At 54.1% G+C, this 21,095-nt stretch overlaps 4 protein-coding genes across 5 annotated transcripts in view; 3 read left to right on the top strand and 1 right to left on the bottom strand.

The window, feature by feature from the left end:
• The window catches only part of MICALL1 (MICAL like 1), a 21,243-nt gene extending 8,077 nt beyond the window's left edge, over positions 1-13,166 (top strand). The window contains exons 3-16 of one of the 2 annotated variants that reach the window (XM_075752740.1): positions 240-381; positions 1,489-1,588; positions 2,312-2,448; positions 4,760-5,340; positions 5,846-5,909; positions 7,001-7,383; positions 7,721-8,199; positions 8,635-8,769; positions 9,095-9,221; positions 9,578-9,668; positions 10,050-10,123; positions 10,483-10,597; positions 10,931-10,977; positions 11,295-13,166. In XM_075752740.1, the coding sequence (XP_075608855.1) occupies positions 1,502-1,588; positions 2,312-2,448; positions 4,760-5,340; positions 5,846-5,909; positions 7,001-7,383; positions 7,721-8,199; positions 8,635-8,769; positions 9,095-9,221; positions 9,578-9,668; positions 10,050-10,123; positions 10,483-10,597; positions 10,931-10,977; positions 11,295-11,416 (2,442 nt within the window). In that variant the 5' untranslated portion in view covers positions 240-381; positions 1,489-1,501 and the 3' untranslated portion in view covers positions 11,417-13,166. Of the gene's footprint in view, positions 1-239; positions 382-1,484; positions 1,589-2,311; positions 2,449-4,759; positions 5,341-5,845; positions 5,910-7,000; positions 7,384-7,720; positions 8,200-8,634; positions 8,770-9,094; positions 9,222-9,577; positions 9,669-10,049; positions 10,124-10,482; positions 10,598-10,930; positions 10,978-11,294 lie in introns of both variants that reach the window. The other variant, XM_075752730.1, reaches the window with a different exon arrangement.
• The window catches only part of EIF3L (eukaryotic translation initiation factor 3 subunit L), a 167,478-nt gene that overhangs the window by 21,074 nt on the left and 125,309 nt on the right, over positions 1-21,095 (top strand). The gene's annotated exons all lie outside the window — the stretch shown is intronic.
• On the bottom strand, positions 13,160-17,663 carry C1H22orf23 (chromosome 1 C22orf23 homolog). Its single transcript, XM_075752753.1, has 6 exons — positions 17,406-17,663; positions 17,042-17,104; positions 16,506-16,691; positions 15,902-16,036; positions 14,471-14,571; positions 13,160-14,167 (listed from the first exon to the last, which is right to left on the bottom strand). Exons 1-6 carry the CDS (start codon positions 17,566-17,568, stop codon positions 14,060-14,062), a joined length of 756 nt encoding a protein of 251 aa, XP_075608868.1. The 5' UTR covers positions 17,569-17,663; the 3' UTR covers positions 13,160-14,059.
• POLR2F (RNA polymerase II, I and III subunit F) lies at positions 17,600-21,095 on the top strand. The gene is made up of 5 exons (XM_075752766.1): positions 17,600-17,753; positions 17,901-17,970; positions 18,124-18,254; positions 19,696-19,767; positions 20,901-21,095. The coding sequence occupies exons 1-5, from the start codon at positions 17,734-17,736 to the stop codon at positions 20,989-20,991; spliced, it is 384 nt and encodes a 127-aa protein (XP_075608881.1). The 5' UTR covers positions 17,600-17,733; the 3' UTR covers positions 20,992-21,095.

The raw sequence follows: 21,095 nt of genomic DNA, 5'->3' as shown, positions 1-21,095 counted from the left end.
TAGTTGCCGGGGCACAGGAGCTGAAATGACTTGGAGGAAAGGGCAGCAGCAGCAACTTGTTCCCTTGCTTCTTATGCCACCTTTCCAGTCAAGTGGCATGTCTGGGAGCCTCTGTCCATTGGGGATGCCATAGAGTTACTCCTTAACCTTCCCCAGGGTCCTTGCAACTTCATTTCTGTGTTATTTTTCAGAGAGCATCAGTTTTCAATCCTTAACACCTCTCTCTGCTGTTCCTGTAGGCCTTTGAATTGGCAGAACGGGAGCTGGGCATCCCGGCCCTCCTAGATCCCAATGACATGGTCTCCATGAAAGTCCCCGACTGCCTCAGCGTTATGACTTACGTGTCTCAGTATTACAACCATTTCAACAACCCCAGCCAAGGTGAGTGTCCTCCCACCCCTCTGGCTTCCAGTTAGCCCCCACTTGAGTGCAGGAAACCCAGCGTTACCTTGTGCTTACTCCTTCCTATGGCAAATGGGAACCATGTGTGTTTGCGGGGAAGGGGAGAGGAGTGGGTGGTACCTGCCTCTCCTGGATCTTACTGTTGCCGGTGAGGAAGGCCTGGAACAGGGAGTGGAGTAGGGTGAGGTTTCACAAGAGGTGGGGAGTGATTTAACAGCTCAGGCTGCAGAAAGAGGAATGCCTTGTTTCTCCTCCCTCTGCGCTGCATTCCTGCTGCTTGGGTTGGGCCACCACCTCTGGTGCTCATCAGACCCCTTTGTGATCTGCTTTAACCCGCTAAAATGGGAGAAAAGCTAGATAGGCAACCTGCCTACCGCAGCTAGTTTTTATCACATCAGTAAAGTGACTGGAGGACAGAGGGAGAAGAGCCAGGGTGGAGTGTCTCAAATCGGCTCATCTGTCCTTGCAACTGCAACATGAGCTGAGTGCTGCTCTGAGACAGCTCTTCCAGTGCATCCCTCTTGGGTGGAGACCAGGTCTCCAGGTCTTCTCTGCTCCGTTCTCTAGCCACAACGTCAGATAAATCTCTTCCATGTGTGTATACTTCTCCAATGATGCTGGCCTCCCAGCCGAGTACTCCCGCTGGGGACTGGTGTGTCAGCCCTGACGGGCTTCACAGACCTGCTGACAGCCTGGAAGCCCTGCGGCCCAGTGGGTCACGACAATACATCGGCAGCTACCCGGGGTGCTCTGGGCTTTGAGCATGGCTAAGGGACTTGGTTACAAGAAAGCCAAGCAGCATCTGATGACTAAATCAAATCACAGTGAGAGGCTGGTGTGCCTGGGCCAGAGAAGGGATCCACAGCAGGGCCAGGCTCTCTGGCAGCATCGCAGCTGACCCATTATTAGATTATGTTTGTCTCTTCCGCCTAAAATAGGCACTGAAGTGTTGGGAGCGGCAAGTCCCGTCCTATGTCACAAGGCTAGATGATTCTATATATTTTTTCCCCTCCCCTTCCCCCACATGAGTGGTATGAGTCACCACTCCTTGGTGCCTGATCCTCCTTGCCTTCTGCCTCCAGCCAGAGTCCCTCCGCCTATGAAGCGCCCAGCTGCTGCCTCTTCGCCTCCTCTGCTGGCCCACAAGAAGTCCGTGGCTGCGGTAGAGAATCCCCCAGCACCACAGGTACCTAATTTCTTGATTCAAACCTAGCCTGAGGCAGTGATGCTCCCTGCGCTGCAGGTGAGGAGATGGGAGAGAGCCCATCAAAGTAGGACAGATCTTTGCAGGGGGCTACTTGTGTATTTTGGGGTGGGAGGGGTGTTTGGGATTTTGGTGCCTTGAGAGACTCAGGTGAGAGAGTGTTTTCTTTCTAGGAGTCTGTGGACTGAAATTTGTCCATGGCAGGCAAGAGTTTAGGTGAATTGGTGCCGGATGGTTCCTTGAGCCACCCAGGGCACAAGCACCCTCCTTCCTATGGGACAATAACCCTGTAGATGAGGAAGGAGCAGGAATGTGGGATTAGAAGAGCAGAAAAGATGCCTTTTTCTTTCTTGGCCCTTTAGTTCAGGTTTTAGCAGATATCTGAGATGGCTTATTTTCCAAAGAGAGGGGGTTGGGTTCCTCTTGCAGGTCCCTGCTGACGGGGGTTTAGATTAGTCCCTTCTACAGCCTCTCAGCCCTAGATAGGGGCAAGACACCTTTTGAAGTGTCCCCTTCTAATGTGGGAAGAGGCAGCCTGCCTGTGCCTGGACTCAGGGGCAGCTGTTCTGTGCGTTGTCAGCCCCTGAGCTGTGCTGCAAGCACTCAGCGATGGGTTTTGCACAGGGAGCAGTTGCTCTGGAGGAGCCGTGGCCTGGGCAGCAGCTCATGGCCCCCATCCTGAGCTCCCCATGCATCATGTCTCAGGACGATGCCCCCTCAGACCTGTCGGAGCAGTCCCAGCGCACCACGCTCAGCAGTACCTGCGCAGCCTGCCAGCAGCACGTCCATCTGGTCCAGCGCTACCTGGCTGAGGGCAAGCTCTACCACCGCCAGTGCTTTAGGTATGTCATGGCCAGGCCTGGTGGGGCAGCTGCTCTCCTCGGCAAACTGGAGGTCGGTGGCCAGCTGCACCCCATCTTTGTGTGTCTGTGTCCTTAGGCAACATGGAGCATCAACAACAGTGTCCAAAATGATACTGAAAAGGGTTTGTTTGCCTGCCAGCCCCCTATCCCAGAGGTCCGACTAGCCCCTTGTGTCCAGCCCTGTGCTCCCTGCCTCCCCTGCTCTCTTGCACTTTCCCACTTCACTGACTTGGGACCCTAGCCCCTTGTGCTTCTCCCACCTCCGTAAACCAGGATGCTCTGCCTCTTTACCACCTGCCTGCCCAGAGCCGCCCCCCCCGCCCCTTCCAGTGAGGTCTAAGCCAGGAAGGACATCATCCTACAGACCTCATTCCACCTACACTTCACGTCCTCAACTGGATATACAGGCTCCCACGCTGCCTGGGGTGGTGCTGAGCTCTTAGGAGAGCACGTGGAGAGCTGCAGACAGTTACCAAACTGTGGAACAAGGGATGAGATGTCAGCAGCTCTGTGGTTACTCCCTGGGTGCAGGTTCTTACCTGCAGCACCTGTGAAGTCATTTCACTTTGCTTTCCCTGCTCTGATGATAAAGGGATGAGATCTCTCCTGTGGGCTGCAGGACAAGAGCTGGCAAGTGGGCAGCTGGCATCTGAGGACAGAAATATTGAGCCTATGGGAAGATATGGGAGGCCTTGTTCACCTGTATAAACAGTTCCTGCCAAAGCCAGATGGGGATGTGTCATAGAAACAGCATCGCAGGAGGAGAGCTGAGCTGGGGCCCATCAAGCTTCCCATCTGCAGCTGGGGCAAAAGCAGGAGCTTTGGGGTGCAGGTGCAGCATTGCTTATGGACCAGGCATAGGAGAGGTGCTGTGTCTGCCTTGGCACAGCTCGTGGCTCTTCAGACTGAGCAGTGTTATCCCGAGTGTTTTGCCTCCTTATGCTTTTGTCTTTTTTTTTTTTTTTTTTTTTTCCTCCCCCTGCTGATTCATGGGTGCTGTTTGGTTGGGAATGTCCTGTGGCGGTGTTTTGTGTGGGTTGACAGAGATAAAACCAAAGCAAACCTCTTTCTCCCCTTGTCCGAACTTGCCACCGCTTCATTTCATCATACCTATTCTCTCTAGAGCCCCTGTGTCCTCACACTGCTGCTCTAAATTTCAAAGGAAATCCCTGTCAACTGGACACTCAGAGCAGAATTCCTCACCAAAATTATCTGCTTGCAGTGTAGGGCAGCCAGCTGCTGCAAGTGCCAGGTATTCAGACAAGAAGGAACAAGCTTGATTTTCATAGGAGTGCTGGATCAGCCCCTCGCCTTTGACTCTCTTTCATGTATGCTATCCACCTCCCTTCCCAGGTGGAAAAGGGCTGACTTGGTTGCCAGTACTGTGCATTACGCTTGCGCCTGGAGGGCTTCGTTAGGGAGGATTCAAAGGCTCAGTGGGGAAAGAGTGGATGATCCAAGGAGATGTGGCAGACAGTGAAGGACAGGGAAGCTATCAGCTTCCACAGGCAAGGCAGAGTGTAAGTATGGCCCTACTGCATTGTTCCCTCGTCCTTCCAGCCAAAAGCCATGACCCTGGTGGGGGCCATGGTCAGCACCAGTGAGGGTGAGCGCGAGACCAGGCTAGGCTTGTATGCTGCTTCTCCTGACTCTCTTCAAGCCTCCAGCGTAGAGATTTCCTGAGTTGGAAGTGGCATAATTTTATTTAATACTCAGAGTTTGGGGGGGGGGGGGGGGGGTTGTGTGTGACGGTTCTTTAGCCCACCTGGACCCTTGGTCCCTGCTAGGCAGCCTGTAGCCTCCCTGTGCCAGTTCTGAACCAATGCTTCCTAAATCCAGTTGATGCTCCCTGTTTCATGTCTGTGAATGCTTGATCCCTCTCCCCCTCCCAGGGCCACCTGTGATCTTGTAGCTCCTTCTCCTGTCCCTCCACCAGCTGCATCTTTTCCAGGAAAACTGTGGGTTTCTACTTTTCCAGGTCTGGAAACCATGCCATATTCCAATACCAACTGTTATGCTTCCACATCTATTAAATCCTTTCCAAGTTGGAGGAGGAACCCAAATGCAGACAGTATTTGAGTTGTGAACTACCCATGGGTTCATACAGTGTAATGGTGACGTTTCTCTTTTCCTCTCCTTTCCCGAATGATTTCTCCAAGACTGTGCTAGGATTTAGTAGCAGGGGTGAGAACTAACTCCATGGCCTTGCAAGGATCTCCCAGGTGCGTTGCCTTCCCTGAAGGGCAGGATGGTGTCCCCATCTCATGGGTCTCTCTCTTCTGGTTGGCAGGTGTAAGGAGTGCTCCAGCACACTGCTCCCAGGGTCATACAAGCCTGGGACAGAGGCAGGGACTTTTGTCTGCACGCAGCATCGTGGTAAACTGGCCGTGAGCGGGAAGGCGGAGAGGAGGCCCAGTCCAGCCCGACAGTCACCAGAGCTAAGAACTGAAACTGGGGCTGGCAGCGTGGGTGAGGATGCCCTCCCCACAGGAGCAGAGGTGGGGAAGGACGACGGCGACTCCCTGGAGAGCATGGCAGAGACCCAGATGCCTGCAGAGGGAGTAGCTGGCCCAGTGGAGAAGGACAGCACGCCCAACAAAGCAGAGACAGCGATGCCCCCTGCTCACACAGGCAGTGGCGCACCCGTCTCCCAAACTCCCCCCAGACCTCCCCTTCCCAGCAAGCCCACAGTGCTCACCCAGGAGAAAGCCAGCTCATTGGACGGACGGCTCAAGGACATGCGGCCCACCCCTGCCCCAAGGAGGGCCACCGATGCGTCAGCCCTCTCGCCTCCAACATCTCACCCCGTCCCCCGTCCCAGGTCCACTCTCCAGGGCGAGGGCAGCGAGTGTGGGCCTGGCATGGTGAACGGTAAGAGAGTACAGTGGTGGCAGGGGTTACCCTCCGCCTCCCCAGCGGCCGAGGTGCTCGGCTGCAGGTTGGATGAGCTTTGTTCCTTCTCTGCAGCCTGATGCCCTTCTGCCTCCTCAGGCTCAGACACCAAGCCTTCGATTGCCAGCCGTTCCCACAGCAGGGAGAGCAGCACTAGGCTTCACGCCTGCCTGCTCCTTTTTATTTCTCCAGAGCTCTCCGGGGGGGTGCTGCCAGTGTGGAGGGAAGGTGGCAGTGCTAGTTTGCAGGTGTTGGGACAGAGGGACGTGTCAGTCTTCCAGGTGCAGCTCCCAGGGTGGGGTGGGGAGAAAAAGGCAAAGGGGATGTTTGGGGTTGACTGGCTGTGGGAGAAGCGCCATGAGGTCTTCAGAGAGTGGGAATAGCCAGCCTCCCATGGGGAGATGTGTAAGGTGTCTCATGTTGATTTAACCTCTTTCTTCATGTCCTTTTGGTGTTGTGACAGTCTGACCCTGTGTCTTTCTAGGTAGGGTGCCTGAACCCAGCCCCCCTGTCCCAAAACCCCGAGGGAGACCCTGCTCCTCTGATCGGTACGTCCTTCTGTTCACAGATCACCTGCAAACCCCATAGCGAAGTGGGGCTGTGAGAACGGCTCAGCTGTAGTCTCCTCTCCCACCCCCATCAGCCCCTGCTCTTGAGGATGCAGGCTATGATCAGGTCCCTTCCCTTCCTTTACCTAACGGGTGCCAGCCTAGTACCGTCAGGCTGACAGTGTTTGTCCGTACCTCCCAGGGTCTTTGTCTCTTAGGCTTTGTAGAGAGTTTAGGGGCTTCAAAAAGGTGTTTCTGTGGCATATGCAGACTGCCAGGTGCCTTCTGAAAAGACCCTGCTTGTGGGTGCTGAGGAGACGACACTTTGTCTGCCTTGTGGAGGGTTTGTCCCGGGAAAGGTCCAGTGCAGGGACATTGTGAGTGCATGGCTGCAACCTCTACACCTCATGGGCTCGCACCCAGGAGCCCACTGGTTCATTCTGGCCCGCTCTTGGGACAGAGGTTGCACAAGCACTCCAGATTCGCAATGGCCAAGGAGCAGGTGAGCATGGCAAATGACGGCTGCTTTCTTGATGAGCCATGATTCACGGAGCCATGCGGCGGGCTTGCCACGGGCTGTGCCCCTGGAGGAGCTGTGACACTTCTAGCCTCAGGAGTTAGCAAAGAGGAGTCCGTCCCTGGGATGCTGAGGTGACGAACAGCCCTGTGAAGTGTAGGAAGCGAGCATGACCACAGAGGGCAGGTATCTGATCACGACTCCCCCTCCATCCACAGCCTAGGGAGCAGAGCTGGGTGTAGGGACAGTGTCAGGGAGGGGAGAACAGCTGTGCCCGTAAAGCTCAGCCTTTACCCCTGCTTAGCATATGGAGGCTGTAGTACTCAGAAATCAAAACACTGGGCCCAGCGTGCAAGTCAGGTGGGTTGTACTCCCCTCAGGCCTGTAGGTTTACCCAAAGAGAACAAGACTGTGTCTGGGGAAGACTAGGGCCACCCTGGGATGAGAAAGCTGCTTCTGCATGGGAGACATCCTGCTCCATCCATCCTTTCCCCTGAGGGCTAGGTCCCCCTACTGTGCCTCACCGTCCCAGATTGTCTCTGCTCTCTGCTACCCTGAGCTCTCCTTCTTCCAGTGCTGGAGCTGCTGCGAGAGCCAAGGACCCACCATGGATGGCCTTAGTGCAAGCAGAGCCCAAGAAGAAGCCAGCTCCCCCTCCTCCCCCAGGCAGCAGCCATGAGACTCCGAGTAGGACTTCAGAGGAGAATGGGGAGGAGGTGGGGAAAGCCAGAAGTGAGGAGAGCGGGTCTGATGCCACAGAGCCCAAACCATACAACCCCTTTGAGGAGGAGGATGAGGAAGAAGAGGAGAGCACTGCTGCCCAAAAGAGCACACCTGAGCAGGAGCAGAGCGAGACTGCTGCAAAACCTCTCCACCCCTGGTACGGCATCACTCCCACCAGCAGCCCAAAGGCAAAGAAGCGGCCAGCTCCGCGAGCCCCCAGTGCTTCCCCGCTAGGTGAGCTTCCCCCCACTCCCTTATCCCTCCTCTGCAACCCCTGTGCAGCCCCTTGGAGGCTCCCCCTTCCCAGGTGCCTCTGCATCACCCTGGCAGCCAGGCCTTTATGCAGTGATGGTTGTGCTGGGACTTGTGCTAGCCATGTCCTCTCTACCCACTGGAGCACAGCACTTGCAGGCAAGACCTTTGTGCTGGACGGTTCCTTCTGTCTTCTCTGAAGACAGACAGACAAACACTGGTTCCCTTTGCCCTTGCCCCTGCTTCCAGTATGTACCACTCTCCTTTTCTCTCCTGACTGCCCCCTGGTTCCTCCCTGAGCTCTCCCTTTGCTTTGCAGCCCACCACCCCATCTCCAGGCTGTCGCACTCTGAGCCATCATCCTCCACCCCATCTCCAGCCCTCAGCCTCGAGAGCATCAACTCTGAGAGTTCATCCAAGGTGCTGGGTGACACCGATGAGGCCTCAGTGCCCAAAAGCTCCTCCGAGCCCACTGTCCACACGCCGACGGCCACCAAGACCTCTAGCACCGACACGCCACTGGCCAGCATCTCCTCCAGTGAAAGCCCTGCTGCCCCAGCCAGCCTCTCTACCAACTCCTCCTTCTCCTCCTCCAGCGAGCTGGCCAGCTTCAGCGGGGAGGCACAGCCCAGCACCCCGCACACCAGCAGAAGCATCTCCACCGGCAGCTTAAAGACCAGCCCCAGCCGGCTGCCCCCCAAGCCTCCTGCTGGGGCTAGCCCTACACCCATCCTCTTGGCTTCAGATGGGGGTGCTGGGAGCCCTAAGATGCCCTCCTCGCCCAAGCCACAGCTAAAGGTGAGACGGTTACCTTCCTCCCATCCAGATCAGGGGATTTTTCTTCCCTCTCCATCACTCAGTCACAGCGGGGATTGTGAGACCAGGCTTGCCCCTTAGATCTGGTGTGTCACCCCCAGAAAATGCAAGCCTCAGGCATGTACTCTGCCTGCCTCACCTGCTAGAGAAGAGGCAGGATGTCATGTGCTCAGAGCCAATAGGCAGGGAATTGTGAAGGAAAATAATGCAGTGTGCTTGTTAGAGAGAAGCTGGGGAACTGATGCCAAAGAGGAGCACAGTCGGTTTTTGCCCCATGGCTAGGCTGCTGGTGGAGATCAGTCCTTTGTTCCTCCTCTAGGAGGGTATGGGGCAGGACAAACCGTAGGGCTGCCTTGTCTGCTCAGTCCCTTCCCTTTCCTGGACCCTCATGTATTTCCTTTTGTCCTCCCTCTCCAGTCTTCCTGCAAAGAGAACCCCTTCAACCGGAAGCCATCGCCTGCCGCCTCCCCCTCTGCAAAGAAACCTTCCAAGGGCTCCAAGCCAGTGCGTCCTCCTGCACCGGGTCACGGCTTCCCACTGATCAAACGCAAGGTAAAAGGGCCCTGGGGAGCAGGGGGTGAAGAGCCAGCCCTGTACTGTCCCCCAGGACCATAGCTGTATGCACGCATCCTGCTGATGCATGTGTGGGTAGGGATTGCAGCGGGTGGCTCTGGTCGGGGAGGATGGTGTCCAGGCTAGATGCTGTTGATAGCAGCACCATGGTCTGCCTTTGCTCCAGAGTGGGGTGTGGATTTCGGATCTACACTTAGGCAGAGTGGTCTGTTGTCCCCCAGCCCCCGTTAGCGTTGACCAGCCGTAGGGCACCTGGAAACTGGAGGTTGATGGTAATGGAAGTCTCTGCCTTGTGGTTTGGCAGGTGCAGACAGATCAGTACATCCCTGAGGAAGACATCTATGGGGAGATGGATGCTATCGAGCACCAGCTGGACCAGCTGGAGCATCGTGGGGTGGCCTTGGAGGAAAAACTTCGCAGTGCTGAGAATGGTATGTGGAGTGGGCTGTCTGTGGGTGAGGGGCAGGACTGACCGTAGTGCTGCCCTTTGTCCAGCCCAGGAGATAGCAGCGGTGACTTCCTCCCTGCTGATCCTGGGGTTGGAAGAGCACAAGCAGTTGGGCTGGGCTCCTACAACAATAACAGCTGTACCCTGGGCATGGAGATGGTCCTAGAGTGGAAACAGGTGGGAGAAGAGATAAGGTCTCTCTGGGGCTCAGGAACAGGCTGAGGACAGGTTTGCTCTAGGCCAGTGCCCCTCTCCTGGCTTGGCAGAGCCCATTCTGCTGCAGGGTGATGGGATCCTGCAGGGCTGGGGATGGCTCCGAATTGTCCCTTTGCTTGGCAGACAGCCCTGAGGACAGCCTGCTGGTGGACTGGTTCAAACTCATCCATGAGAAGCATATGCTGGTGCGTCACGAGTCAGAGCTCATCTACATGTAAGTGCATGCAGGTGTGTGGGTAGGCACTGATGCTCTTGTGGGGAGCCCTGTCTCAGCCCTCCTGAAATTGTGCTTCAAGGGGAGAGCCTGACGTGGCCTCCCTTGTCTGGAGAAGGGAGGGAAAGAGGGCAAGCAGACAAAAGTATCCAAACACACTTGGAACTGACCCACTGCAAGTCACCAGAGCCCCTGCAGCATCTCCTCCAGGAAGGCCTTGAGTAGCCAGGGCTGGTCCCTGCTGACACGTGGCTCCCTTGGCTATCGAGGATAAGACCAGCATCTCCATGGTTCTTTGCAAGCTCACCCCATAGCCTGGGATGATGTTCTGCCTCTCCGGAGCCTTGCAGTGGTTCCTGACAGTGTCCCCCTCCCTTGCAGCTTCAAGCAGCAGAACCTGGAGCAGCGACAGTCAGACGTGGAGTATGAACTGCGTTGTCTCCTCAACAAGCCAGGTAAAGCATCACTCTGGGTGCAGTTACCTCCATTTTTCCCCAGATGTCATCTCCCCTCTGTCTAGGTGGGTCTCAGGTGAAGAGAGACAGATCTTTAGGGATGCCAGCGCAGTCAGCTGGCGTTAGAGCTGCTGTTCCCTCTCACTGCATGCCCCAGCCATGTGCGGGGACTTGTGCCTTTTGTCCCTGTGGGATGCCACCTACAAGGCTCTCCCTCCACAGCACCGCTAGCCCAACTGGCCCTGCAGCACAGCAGGGTAGCAGGGGATCGTGCTAGGGGATCTCTGCCCCAAAGTCTGAATTTCAGAGCTCCTTCAGCCATTTAATTGCCTGTCCTTCCTCGGGGTTTGGCTGGGTAGAGAAGGACTGGACCGACGAGGACCGAGGGAGGGAGAAGGTGCTGATGCAGGAGCTGGTGACCATCATTGAGCAGAGGAACGCTATTGTGAACTGCCTGGACGAGGACCGGCAGAGGTGAGTGAGGAGTGGGGTGGGCTGGGGGAGAGGGGAAAAAAGTGCAGCCTGTCTGACTCAGCACCACACGAATGGCTCATGGGGGTGTCCCAAGATGTCCCTGTTGCTGACGTCTTTCCCAGACTTCCCAATTCTTGTCTGTTTGAATGCCTTGTGTGGGAAAGACAGGGCAGTACTTGCAGCACGTGGGATTTATCCTGGTAGCAAATGCTCACAAGACAGTGATGGATCTGCCCCTGCATGGCTTCTAAGTAGGAGGTTCTCTAGCCTTGAACAATACAGCAGCTGTTTTCAGGGCTGAATTGCTGACCTATTTCCCACTCTTTCTTTCAGAGAGGAGGAGGAGGATAAAATGTTGGAAGCCATGATTAAAAGGAAAGGTAAGAAACAGTAGAGATTTTTGGACTGATGGTTTCACTGCTGACCCCAGCGAGGGGCAGCGTAAGCCATTCATGAAAATGTGTGCAGGAGGAGAGATTGAATCTATTCTGTGCAGATGCCAGAGCCTTTCCTGTAGGGCTGTTAAAGTTTGGGGCACAGTTGTGCTGCACACCCCTGTTATCACAGGAAGAAGCGTGCATACAGTGGAAGGCTGTGATTCATGGCTCTCGTCCTTGCCCCTGAGGGGTGGGGGGGTGTGTGTGTGTGTGTACAACCATCAGCATCCCACAGTAACGACCTCCCTTTGCAACCCCAGAATTTCACAAGGAGACAGAGACCGAGAGCAAGAAGAAAGGCAAATTCAAGCCCATGAAGGTGCTTAAGCTGCTGGGCAACAAGCATGACTCCAAGAGCAAGTCGCCCAAGGAGAAAAGCTAGAGCAGGGGAACACCAGCAGTGGGAGGGATGTGCTGCCCGGCTGCCCTGGCCTCTCCGCAGCTGGCTGGGATGCCTGCCAGGAAGGGGGGCTCGTCTCCCTCCGCTCCCCTCGCTTCTCCCCCCACTCCCTCCCCAGCCACCGGAGCTGCCGCCCCAGGGAGACGCCAGCCCTCTGCCCGGAGTGGGGGAGTCTGACCAAAGCGCTCCCCTTCCCAAGGCTGCGGAGGAGCCTGACCGTCCCCTCCACGAAGCCTTGCTAACGAGGTGGGGAGAAGATGGATTCGCTTTTCGTATACGTTACCCCATTGCGTGTTCTTGTTATTAACTGAGGAGCAAGCCAAGGAGTTTGGTGTTTGTGGGAAAACTTGCACTAACTGCCCCCCGTCCCTTCTCCCGCTCTAACTGTGACAGTTCCATGTGCCTCTGACCTCTGCCAGGAGGGACTGGGCCTGCCTGTCCCTCCCTGCCCACCCACTCTTGTCCCCTTCCTGTCCCATTTTTAACTTCAGGAGAAAGCTCTGGCATTAGAATCAGGATTCTTTGGGTTTTACTGGCCTAAACTAAAATGTTAAGAAAACACTCCCGCATCACAAGGCTCTAGAGCCGTAGCCAAAAAAATAACTGGTGCCCTATTTATTTTGAGATGTCCCCTCCCTCGAGCGCCAGGGCTGGGTGGGCTCCATTACAGGGCTGAGAGGACCCAAGGGGACGGTGCACAGCTGCTAGGACGTAGCTCACCGCCCTACTCAGGACATCTTACCCCCCACTGCTGCTAAACACCGCTGACTCTGCTGCCTTTGAGGGGAGGGAGGAACATTCCTTTTCCAGGCAAGGGCAGAAAAGCTCAAGACTGACTCAGTGCCGGCAAAAGGAGCACTAAGCTTGTGCCTCTGCTCACTAATGCCACCCTTGAGCGGCTGGGGAGAGGCATGGGCACAACTGACCTTGACCCAGCTTCATCTGTGTATACTTTAAAAGTGTGCAGGGGTTGGCTGGTTATTTTTTACACCTCCTTTACTAGATGAGTTCAAACCCACCCTTAAAACTTTTTAAACCCCTTATTTTATTTGTCATGTTTGTGCGTGTGTGTACATTGGAGGAGGGAATGGGGGGGCAGTGTTCTTCCAGCCATCCCTTCTTCCTACCATTTTTGTTTCCTGCCTTTTCCTCCAAGGTGAGGAGCTATTTATTGAATTGTTGGATCAGTCTGAATTAGTGTCATGGCTGTTTGGTTGGTCAGCTGTTTGTCATGCCTTCTTGTTAGCAAACTAGACATAACCAGCCCCGAGCAAACTGCTGCAGTCCCTTCTAAAAACCCAACGGGCTTTAGCCAAAATGCTCTCAGAGCAGTGCCTTGCAAGGTGGCTGGCATAGCATTCTGGAAAGGGATCCTTATTTCCCAAAACCTGAGGGACCCGAGCCCCTCCTTAATCCCAGCGTGACTGGGAGGTGGGAAGCTCAGCCCCGTGCCGGTGACACTGTCTGACTCGTGCCGTATCCCAGCAGGCTGATGAGGAGCAGTGGAAGGGGAGGGGAGATCCCAAAGCACAGCTTTTCTCCCAGGAGAAACAAATCTGCTTTAGAGCCTGCTGTCACGTCACTGTTGCCAAAGGCCATTGGGATCGCTGCAGCCTGACACCCCTTGGCCCCGCGCCTGGTCAGAACTCTGATTTGTAAATTATACTGTACTAACTCCGTGACTTCCATTCACCTGAACAGAAATAAAAGAAAGATTGGATTTAAAAACCGATTGTGGCTTAGGTTTCTAATTCTTTAGCGCACTTGCGTTGTCCCGGGGACAGGGCGTGCTGCCTGACTTTGGACAGTGGCTGACAAGAGTATTGCTAAGAAGCAGATGGAATCTTAAGGAAATTGGGAGGCAGACTTTATGCTGGGATTTGCGCAGGAACAGCAGGGCATCCTGCTTCAGGCTGCTAGAGGACAGAGGTGGGGGGTACATATGAGATAAGCAAACAGCCATTTCCAGGCTCAGTGGGAAGCTTGTGGCTATTGTGCATACCATGCTTTCAGGAACCAAAAAACCACAGCAGAGAGCAGAATGTGCTGGGCTGAAATCCCCTCTCCCTCCTCAGTGCCTGCCCAGTTCAGCTGCCACTGAGAAGTCTGCTGATGCACACAATCCTGCTGACCTGCAGTAATGCTGGAGGCTTATGTTTGCGCAAGGCCGTGCAGCTGCGTCTTCCTCTGCACTCTCTGCCAGCACAGCCATTCCCAGGGTCGTGGGGACAGGAGCGGGTCGTAGATGTGAGACGTTTATCATACTGTCGTAATGTCCTCTGGGTGGATGGAAAGGAGCGACGCTTTTGTTGGTGTATTGCTGTACTCCGAGGCATTGCATAGGCAAAAGGAGGCTCTGCTTTGTCATGTTTTGGTAGCTGCTGCTGTGTGTTTTCATCTCTTTAATATTGTTGAGCAAGAAGGGATCCGGTGCGGGGGTAGGATTTTACAACAGCTTTCTTCTGTTACCAGGTACGTACAAATTACTCCTGCCTTCTGGCTTTAGGCAACAGGTGGTGCTGCCCCCTCTTCGGCACAGGCGCAGACCAGCCCTTCAGACTCTGATGCCAAGAGTCTGGGAAGAAGAGATGGGAACAAACTGCGCTTCTGGTTTTTTCCCTTCGCCTAGTCATGGGGATCGGATTTGTCCCCAGCAGGGAAGATGTCTTTTGTCATGATCTCTCTCATTTCCTCACTTCTCTTCTTGTCAATGATCTCCATCTCACGCATTTTCTGCAAAATACAAAGGGGAAGGGCTGAGTGGGGAGAATGCTGGCAGCTTTTCTTCTTCTTCTTTTGCCAACCCCGTGAACAAAGCTTCTCTTTCCCTGATTAAGTTACGTGCAGACATGGAAAAAAAGGCTGAAAACCTCTATTCCCCAAATTCATGTCTGTCCTGTGCCATGAAGGGAAACAGTTCTCTTCCCTTTCTCCTTCCCCACTGAGGTAATGGAGGGAGACTCTGCTTTAAGGTTTCTGACACCAGGGATTCCCTCCATGTGCGGCACAGCCAGTGTCGCCAGGGCCCTCGCATACCTGTGAGATTTCAGTGAGGACAATCCTTCGATACTTCTTGCCCTGTCCTAAAGCTTCCATCTCTGCCAGGAACTCCTTCCTCTCCTGAACTTCATTCACCACTGACAGAGAAGAGAAAACGCTGTGGAAACAGGATTCAGCCAAAAAGCAAGAAAACATGTTTCTGTCTAGATCTGAACCCCCAATTTTCTAGCTCTGCTTGAACAGCAGTCCCACCAGGGGAAGGGTGATGTCTGCTGTAACACTCATCTTGCACATGTGTTCAAAATACCTCAGTAGTCCCTTATGCAAAAGGAAATCATAGACTCACAGAATGGTTTGGGTTGGAAGGGACCTCAAAGATCACCTAGTTCCAACCCCCCTGCCACGGGCAGGGACACCCTCCACTAGACCAGGTTGCCCAAAGCCCCATCCCGCCTGGCCTTGAACACTTCCAGGGATGGGGCAATGTCTCTCCTGTCCATCCTCTTATCAGTCCCCATCTTTGTAGTAATTTTTTCTAGTTTTTTTTGTACAGACAATTCTCTATTGCTTGTGGGCAATTTAACCTGTCTGTGGATGGAGACAGAACCTGTTTAAAACTGTTGAGGTTCATTAGTTGACACGCGTCACTCAGCGACTACAACCATCTCTGCTCCCAGGACCAGCACAGGTACAGAACATTAGCCGCTGCTTTGCAGCACAGACCTGCAGCCTGCTGGTCCAAATCTTGCCACAGGAAAAAGTACATGGGTATTTCAGATGCGTCAAGGACAACACTCAACTTGCGCCAAGTTTTAGAGGATGTATAAAGCCAGCTGCGCTGGCTTCCCTGCAGCAGGAACCAAAGCACCCCTTCTATACATGCTATTCTAGCATTGTCCATCTTTGTGCTGCCCTGGCTAGTGACGGGCTGGCTGGCGTGTGCACACACATTGAAGATTCAAGCACAGAGAAGTATTAGGCAGGGTTTTGCCATCCCAGAATACTCTGCAGGCCATCACTGCTTAAAATTCTGCTCAACATTTAAGTTTTGCTAGCGTAACTGCTGTGATCTTGGAGTGAAGGAAAACGGAGCCCAAACCACGGTCAGGCTGGCAAGCATCCTAGTCTATGTGGAGTTATGCTGGCTAGAAAAAGGACCCGCAGTACCTGGGATTCCTGCCCAGGTCACCCCGCACGTCCCTAGGGTGTTCCCCTGCCAGCAGAGTTCATTTTGTGTGGGCAGCCCAGGGAGCTTGAATCTGCCAGCAGACCTCTGCAGTATAAGCTCCGTGAGGTCGGCTGGATCACAGCGTCACAGCAGCAAGTCCTTTCTCTTGGAAACTGGGCTTTATGCCTCCTTCCGCAACCAGCTTCAGGTTACCGGCATGGCCTGCCACCCCAGCCCTCAGAGGGAGCTGGCTTCCCAGGCTTCCCGCCTGCCTTCCTCCAGGGTACGTAAAGACATACGTTCTTCAAACCGGTTGGGCTCAGGTATCTCCTCTTCCTTTGTCTGAACTAGCATCTGCTTTACTTTGTGCTCCACCACATCCTTCCCTGTTGCTAAGATGTTTTGGAGTCTTTGCTTCTCCTTTTCCAAATCTCCTGTGAGTGCCAAGGGGAAAAAAAATTATCAGCCTGTCTCCTCAGGGAGGACCCTGGTCACACCATTTCCCTGCCAATGATGCCAGAGGAAGCGTTAAGTTAATGACAGCCCATCTCCAGACTCAATTGTGCAAGCATTGTACAGGCATACCTGTGGTGAAGAGCCAACCAAACTGACATCAGAAGTTTGACTGACTTTTATAAGCTAGAAAATCACATAGCACTCCCTTCTTATAGAGGGAGTGTGTGAATCCATATCACCTGTCACCCCTCTAGCGAGCAGGCAGAAGTCAGGGGGCACTTAGAGCAGATGTTGGCTCAGAGATCCCTTTTGAAAGCATCTTTGAAGACAGAAAGCGTGAGGATGAAGAGCAATTAAGATACTGAGATTGCAGGCAGGGGATGGATGTGAGGGGAAGAGAGGGACTGGGCGGCATCATTTATTTATTAGCGGTGTTTGCCGACTTACGCCTTGCCCGTGGCTTGAATTTCTCTCGGGTGTAGGCATCTCCTGCCTGGCAGACGTTGGCAGGTCGGAGATGCGGTTTAGCTGAAAGCCTGCATGGCTGACAAACTGCTGGGGGGAAAGCAGGTGCTGCAGGTGCTGGCTCTTTGGTGGATGTGGGTTGGCACTGGAGGGGCAGGGTATCTCCTCCTGGCGAACAAACCAAAAATATTGGTAAGTCAGACAGAAAAGAGCCTCGATGGATGGTTCTGGGCTACCACCAGCAGAAGATCTGCCTGCTGATCCGCTGTAGCACCACAAGCAAAGACCCCGGGTGCCACAGGTGTCTCACCCTGGTTGTTGGTACACGCTAAGTTGAGACAGACTGTGGTTCAAGTCACACCATTGCGTCTTGTTCCCTGGATGACCCTTGGGGACGCCTCGCCTGTATGTTCCCACATGTCAGCAGTAGCCATGCTGCTGTTTTAAAACACTTGCTCATTCAAGCAGGCTGTGAGCAAATGTCCCTGTCTCATGGCGAGCAGCATGACATCACTCACGTTTCACACAGTCCATCAGGTATCGCCTCTGGAAATGTGTCAGCTTCGACTCCTCCATCATCACTGAAAAACAGGACGTATGTGTGAAGACAGGCTGGGGAACCTGCCCCGGGGCGCTCCCCCCTCACAACCAAACCCAAAGGGGAAGGTGCCCATTTAGAAGACTCAGGCCGGGGCGGCGCCACCAGGGCCGGGCCCGCCCGAGGGAACCGCGGTGGGACGCTTCACTTCGGGGCGGGGGGGGACTCCTCCCCGCAGCGGCCGCCGTGGGGGCAGGACGGGCCGGATCCCGGCGCTCCGGCGGTGCGCGGGTGACGGGGAGGCCGAGCAGCCGGGCCTGGCCCCCGCCCCGCTCCCCCGTTACCTCTCAGCAGCTCCCGCGTTCCCAGGCTGTACCGGGCTGGCCCGGCAGCGCGACCGCCGCCACCAACCCCCGCCGCGGCCGAGCTCCCGCCGCGGCCCGGCACCCCGCCGGGCTCGGCCGCCGGCGGTGCTGATGTCACGTTGCGACGCTCCGACGTCTCCATAGCGACGAGCGGCGCCTCGGGAGGGAACGGAGGAACGGGGGTGTGGGCAGCGCGGCGGCGCGTCGCCCTGGCAACGGCGCCGCCGGGGCACTTCCGGTGGCGTCGCGGCGGGCACCCGGAAGTGATTCCTACTTCCGCCGGGCAGGGAGGCACCGAGGAGGCAACATGTCTGACAACGAGGACAAGTGAGAGCGGGTTTGGCTGGCGGTGGGAAGGGGAGGCGAGGAGGCGGCGTACCTCGGGTCCGGTCGGGTCCGGTCCGGTCGAGCCCGAGCCGCGCCCGAGCCGCGCCCGTGGCAGCTCGGCCTGCAACGCGCGTGTCCCTTCCGCAGCTTTGACGGGGATGACTTCGACGATGTGGAGGAGGATGAGGGCCTGGAGGACCTGGAGAACGCGGAGGAGGTGGGTGCCCCGCGGGCCGCCGCGCCAGCCGGCCCCGGGCAGGCTTTGCCGGTACTGCAGGCCTGTGTCGCAGCCCGGCTAGGCGGTCGCTGGGGCTGAGGAGGCCTCGGTGGTGGGCGTAGCTGAGCTGCAGCGCTGGCCTGCTTTCCCCAGGAGGGACAGGAGAACGTGGAAATCCTCCCCTCGGGAGAGCGGCAGCAGGCGAACCAGAAGCGGATCACTACCCCCTATATGACCAAATACGAGCGAGCCAGAGTCCTGGGCACGCGTGCTCTCCAGATAGCGTGAGTATTTCACCCCGTAGCGTGAGTGTTGCCACAGCTTCTCCCTTCCCAGTGAAAGCTGCTTTCCTCCTTCTTTAAAAACTCCTACATCTCAGGTAATCCCTTACATGACTGCTGAGCTTGCCGATCACCACCTTGGTCAACACAAGCACAGGACCGTGGAGCTCTTAGTTGCATGTGATGTCTCTGTATCTCTCCTTGGCTGAGACTGTGGTACTTGTGCCTAGAGAGGGGGGCATTCAGCAGCTGCAGTGAACCTTCCTAGGTCACAGGCAAAATGAGTAGGGAATGTGACAAGCTGATCCTGGTTTCTGTCTTTTATGAGGGAGCCATCGTGGGCTGGAAAGCTCAGAACTGGTTTGGAAAAGGCAACGTTGGAGGGAGGGATGCTCCAGAATGTCTTCAGTTGATACCACAGGGCTGTAGGAATCGGGAATGGAGTAACCAACCTGAAATCCATTTTAAGTGCAGTTGCATTGTGGCAAGCTGTAATTTTTTTAAAGTACTTGCAATAGTAAGGTCTAATAGGAAATAACATTTACATCCTATTTTAAGTGCTGTTAAGGCTGGCTGCTCTCAACTTCATCCATTTACCTGACTAGACTTGTTTTAATAATACATGTCAAAGTTTTGTGCTTTTAGAAAAACCACCTTATGAGTGAGATTATTAGGCTGTGGCAAGGTTTGTCTGAAAGAACATCTCTGAGTTTCATCTTGCTTGTATCCACCCTGGAAATAATGCCTCTCCTCTACATCGTTTAGAAGCTTGTAGGTGGTGATCAGGTCTTTCCTTAATCATCACTTTGCCAAGCTATTCTTTGCACAGTCTTCACTCTGTGAAGCTATTTTGTGCGCATTCTTTAAACTGGTGGAAGGCCAGAAAAAAGGGGGAGACAAGATGGGCCCGTGCCAGGCCTTTAATCCAAAAGGCTCTGGCGCCTGGTTCTGCTTCACCTACGTATTCTGCCTTCAGTGCTGAACCTAGGCCAGCAGCAGCCCCCAGCGGCCTTATCCACGCATAACGTGAACTTTGCTGACGCTGTCTAATGGACATCTATCATCACCCGTGTTTGCTCTGCTGTTACAAACCTCTGCAAAATGCTTGAGTTTGTTTTTTTTTTTTTTCCTTCCTAGAAGTAGAGTGCATCATAAATCCAGCCCCTCGCTTTCCCCCCAAAGAAAGCCTGGAAGGTTTGAGCAAATCAGAATGTAAGAGATGTGCTGGAATTGTAGGAGGCATGCTCATTTTGCAGTGTTTACACCCTCTCTATACTGGATTCATTTTAAAACCACTCTTTTTCTCACATTTCTCACGTTTCCGCCTCTCATAGCAGAGGGTGACTAGAAGGGTGTGGATCTGAGCGGCCCTTCAGCACCGGCTGGTTGGCAGAGGAGTGCCCTCTCTGCATTCGCTCAAATGATTATTGACGTTCTGTCCTAGGATGTGTGCCCCTGTGATGGTGGAGTTGGAAGGAGAAACAGACCCCTTGCTGATTGCCATGAAAGAATTGAAGTAAGTTTCAGACTTTGGCTGTGAGCATATTGATTTCCATAAAGCCAGCAGTCCTCTCCTCATCCCAGCATTTAGCAGCTTATTCAAAGATAACCATGTCTTCCCTCGATAACAGTGAGCACTATAGTTGCCTTCCCCTTTTTCACCTTGGGACTTCTCCACAGCTGCTCTCTCTCCCATCCTAGTTGCTCATGCAAAGTACTGATGATTAGGAGTGCCCTGAGAGGTCATGTTCCTGTCAGATCTCCAGGCTCAGTTTGAGTTGCTTCTGGTCGCTGTCTGAGCGTAAGCTCTAAAAAGTAAGGCAGGGTGTGGCAAAGTACAGTGGCATCCTGTTCTGTGCCAAAATTCAGTTGTAATTCTTGGCATGAGGGAGCTGCTTTGCTACTGGAAAAACAACGGGCCAGAATGTGGTCATTAAAGAAGTTGTATTACTTTTCAAGTCTGATACGGTTGAAACCTGATGCCCTAGTTAGATTCCAGACTGCTTACGTTCTGCTGACTTAAATGTACTTCCATTAAGTTAAATTGTGTTCAGCATTTTCTTGCTTTCTAATTGGAAGCACTGTTAGCAGATGCTGTGCTCCACCCCAGCTGTACAAGGTTTCGGTACCTGAATAGTCCCTACTTCATGTATCCTTAAAATGCAACTGATGTTCTCAGGGTGCAAAATACTCTGTAAATATCAGTTTGTCATGAAGGCTTTCAGAATTCTACCACTTTTGTAGTGCCTTGTGGGGAAAAATCTTCCATCAAACAAAAAGTGGTTTTGTTCTTAAAGCACCTTGATTTCCCCCCCCACACACTCCCTGTATCTGAGTTAGATGCTTGGGGTTGTCTCATAGTGAGTTCAGGTCACAGGGCTCAATTCCTGCAGTAGCAACAGAGGACTGACCTTCTGTAGGTCTTTGGTTGTTTCAAGTCTAAGGGTGCTCAGTGCTTTGCAGCTACAAAAGGGAGAAGGTTGTTGGGACTTCCCTCTACCATATTATACCAAATCACTGGTGCTACACAGATCTCTCTTAAACCTGATGAGCCTACTGAAGCCACTAAGCACCTCAGTTCCCATTGCCTGCTGAAGTGGTATAGTGAAGGCTCTGGCATTTTTGTTCACTTCTCTCTGCTCCTTTCAGAGCACGCAAGATCCCCATAATCATCCGTCGTTACCTACCAGATGGGAGCTATGAAGACTGGGGTGTGGATGAGTTAATTATCACAGACTGATCAGCCTCCAGCCATTGTTTTGGTTCTTTCCTTCTCGAGAGATGTTTCTATTTTTGTCTATATTTGTGTAAATAAATTATAAACCTCCCCATTTTAAGTTAAAA

The sequence above is a fragment of the Balearica regulorum genome, chromosome 1, assembly GCF_011004875.1.
Source record: "Balearica regulorum gibbericeps isolate bBalReg1 chromosome 1, bBalReg1.pri, whole genome shotgun sequence".
Lineage (NCBI taxonomy): Eukaryota > Metazoa > Chordata > Aves > Gruiformes > Gruidae > Balearica > Balearica regulorum.
Note: the sequence above shows the minus strand (reverse complement) of the source record. Positions and strands in the feature narration are given on the sequence as shown.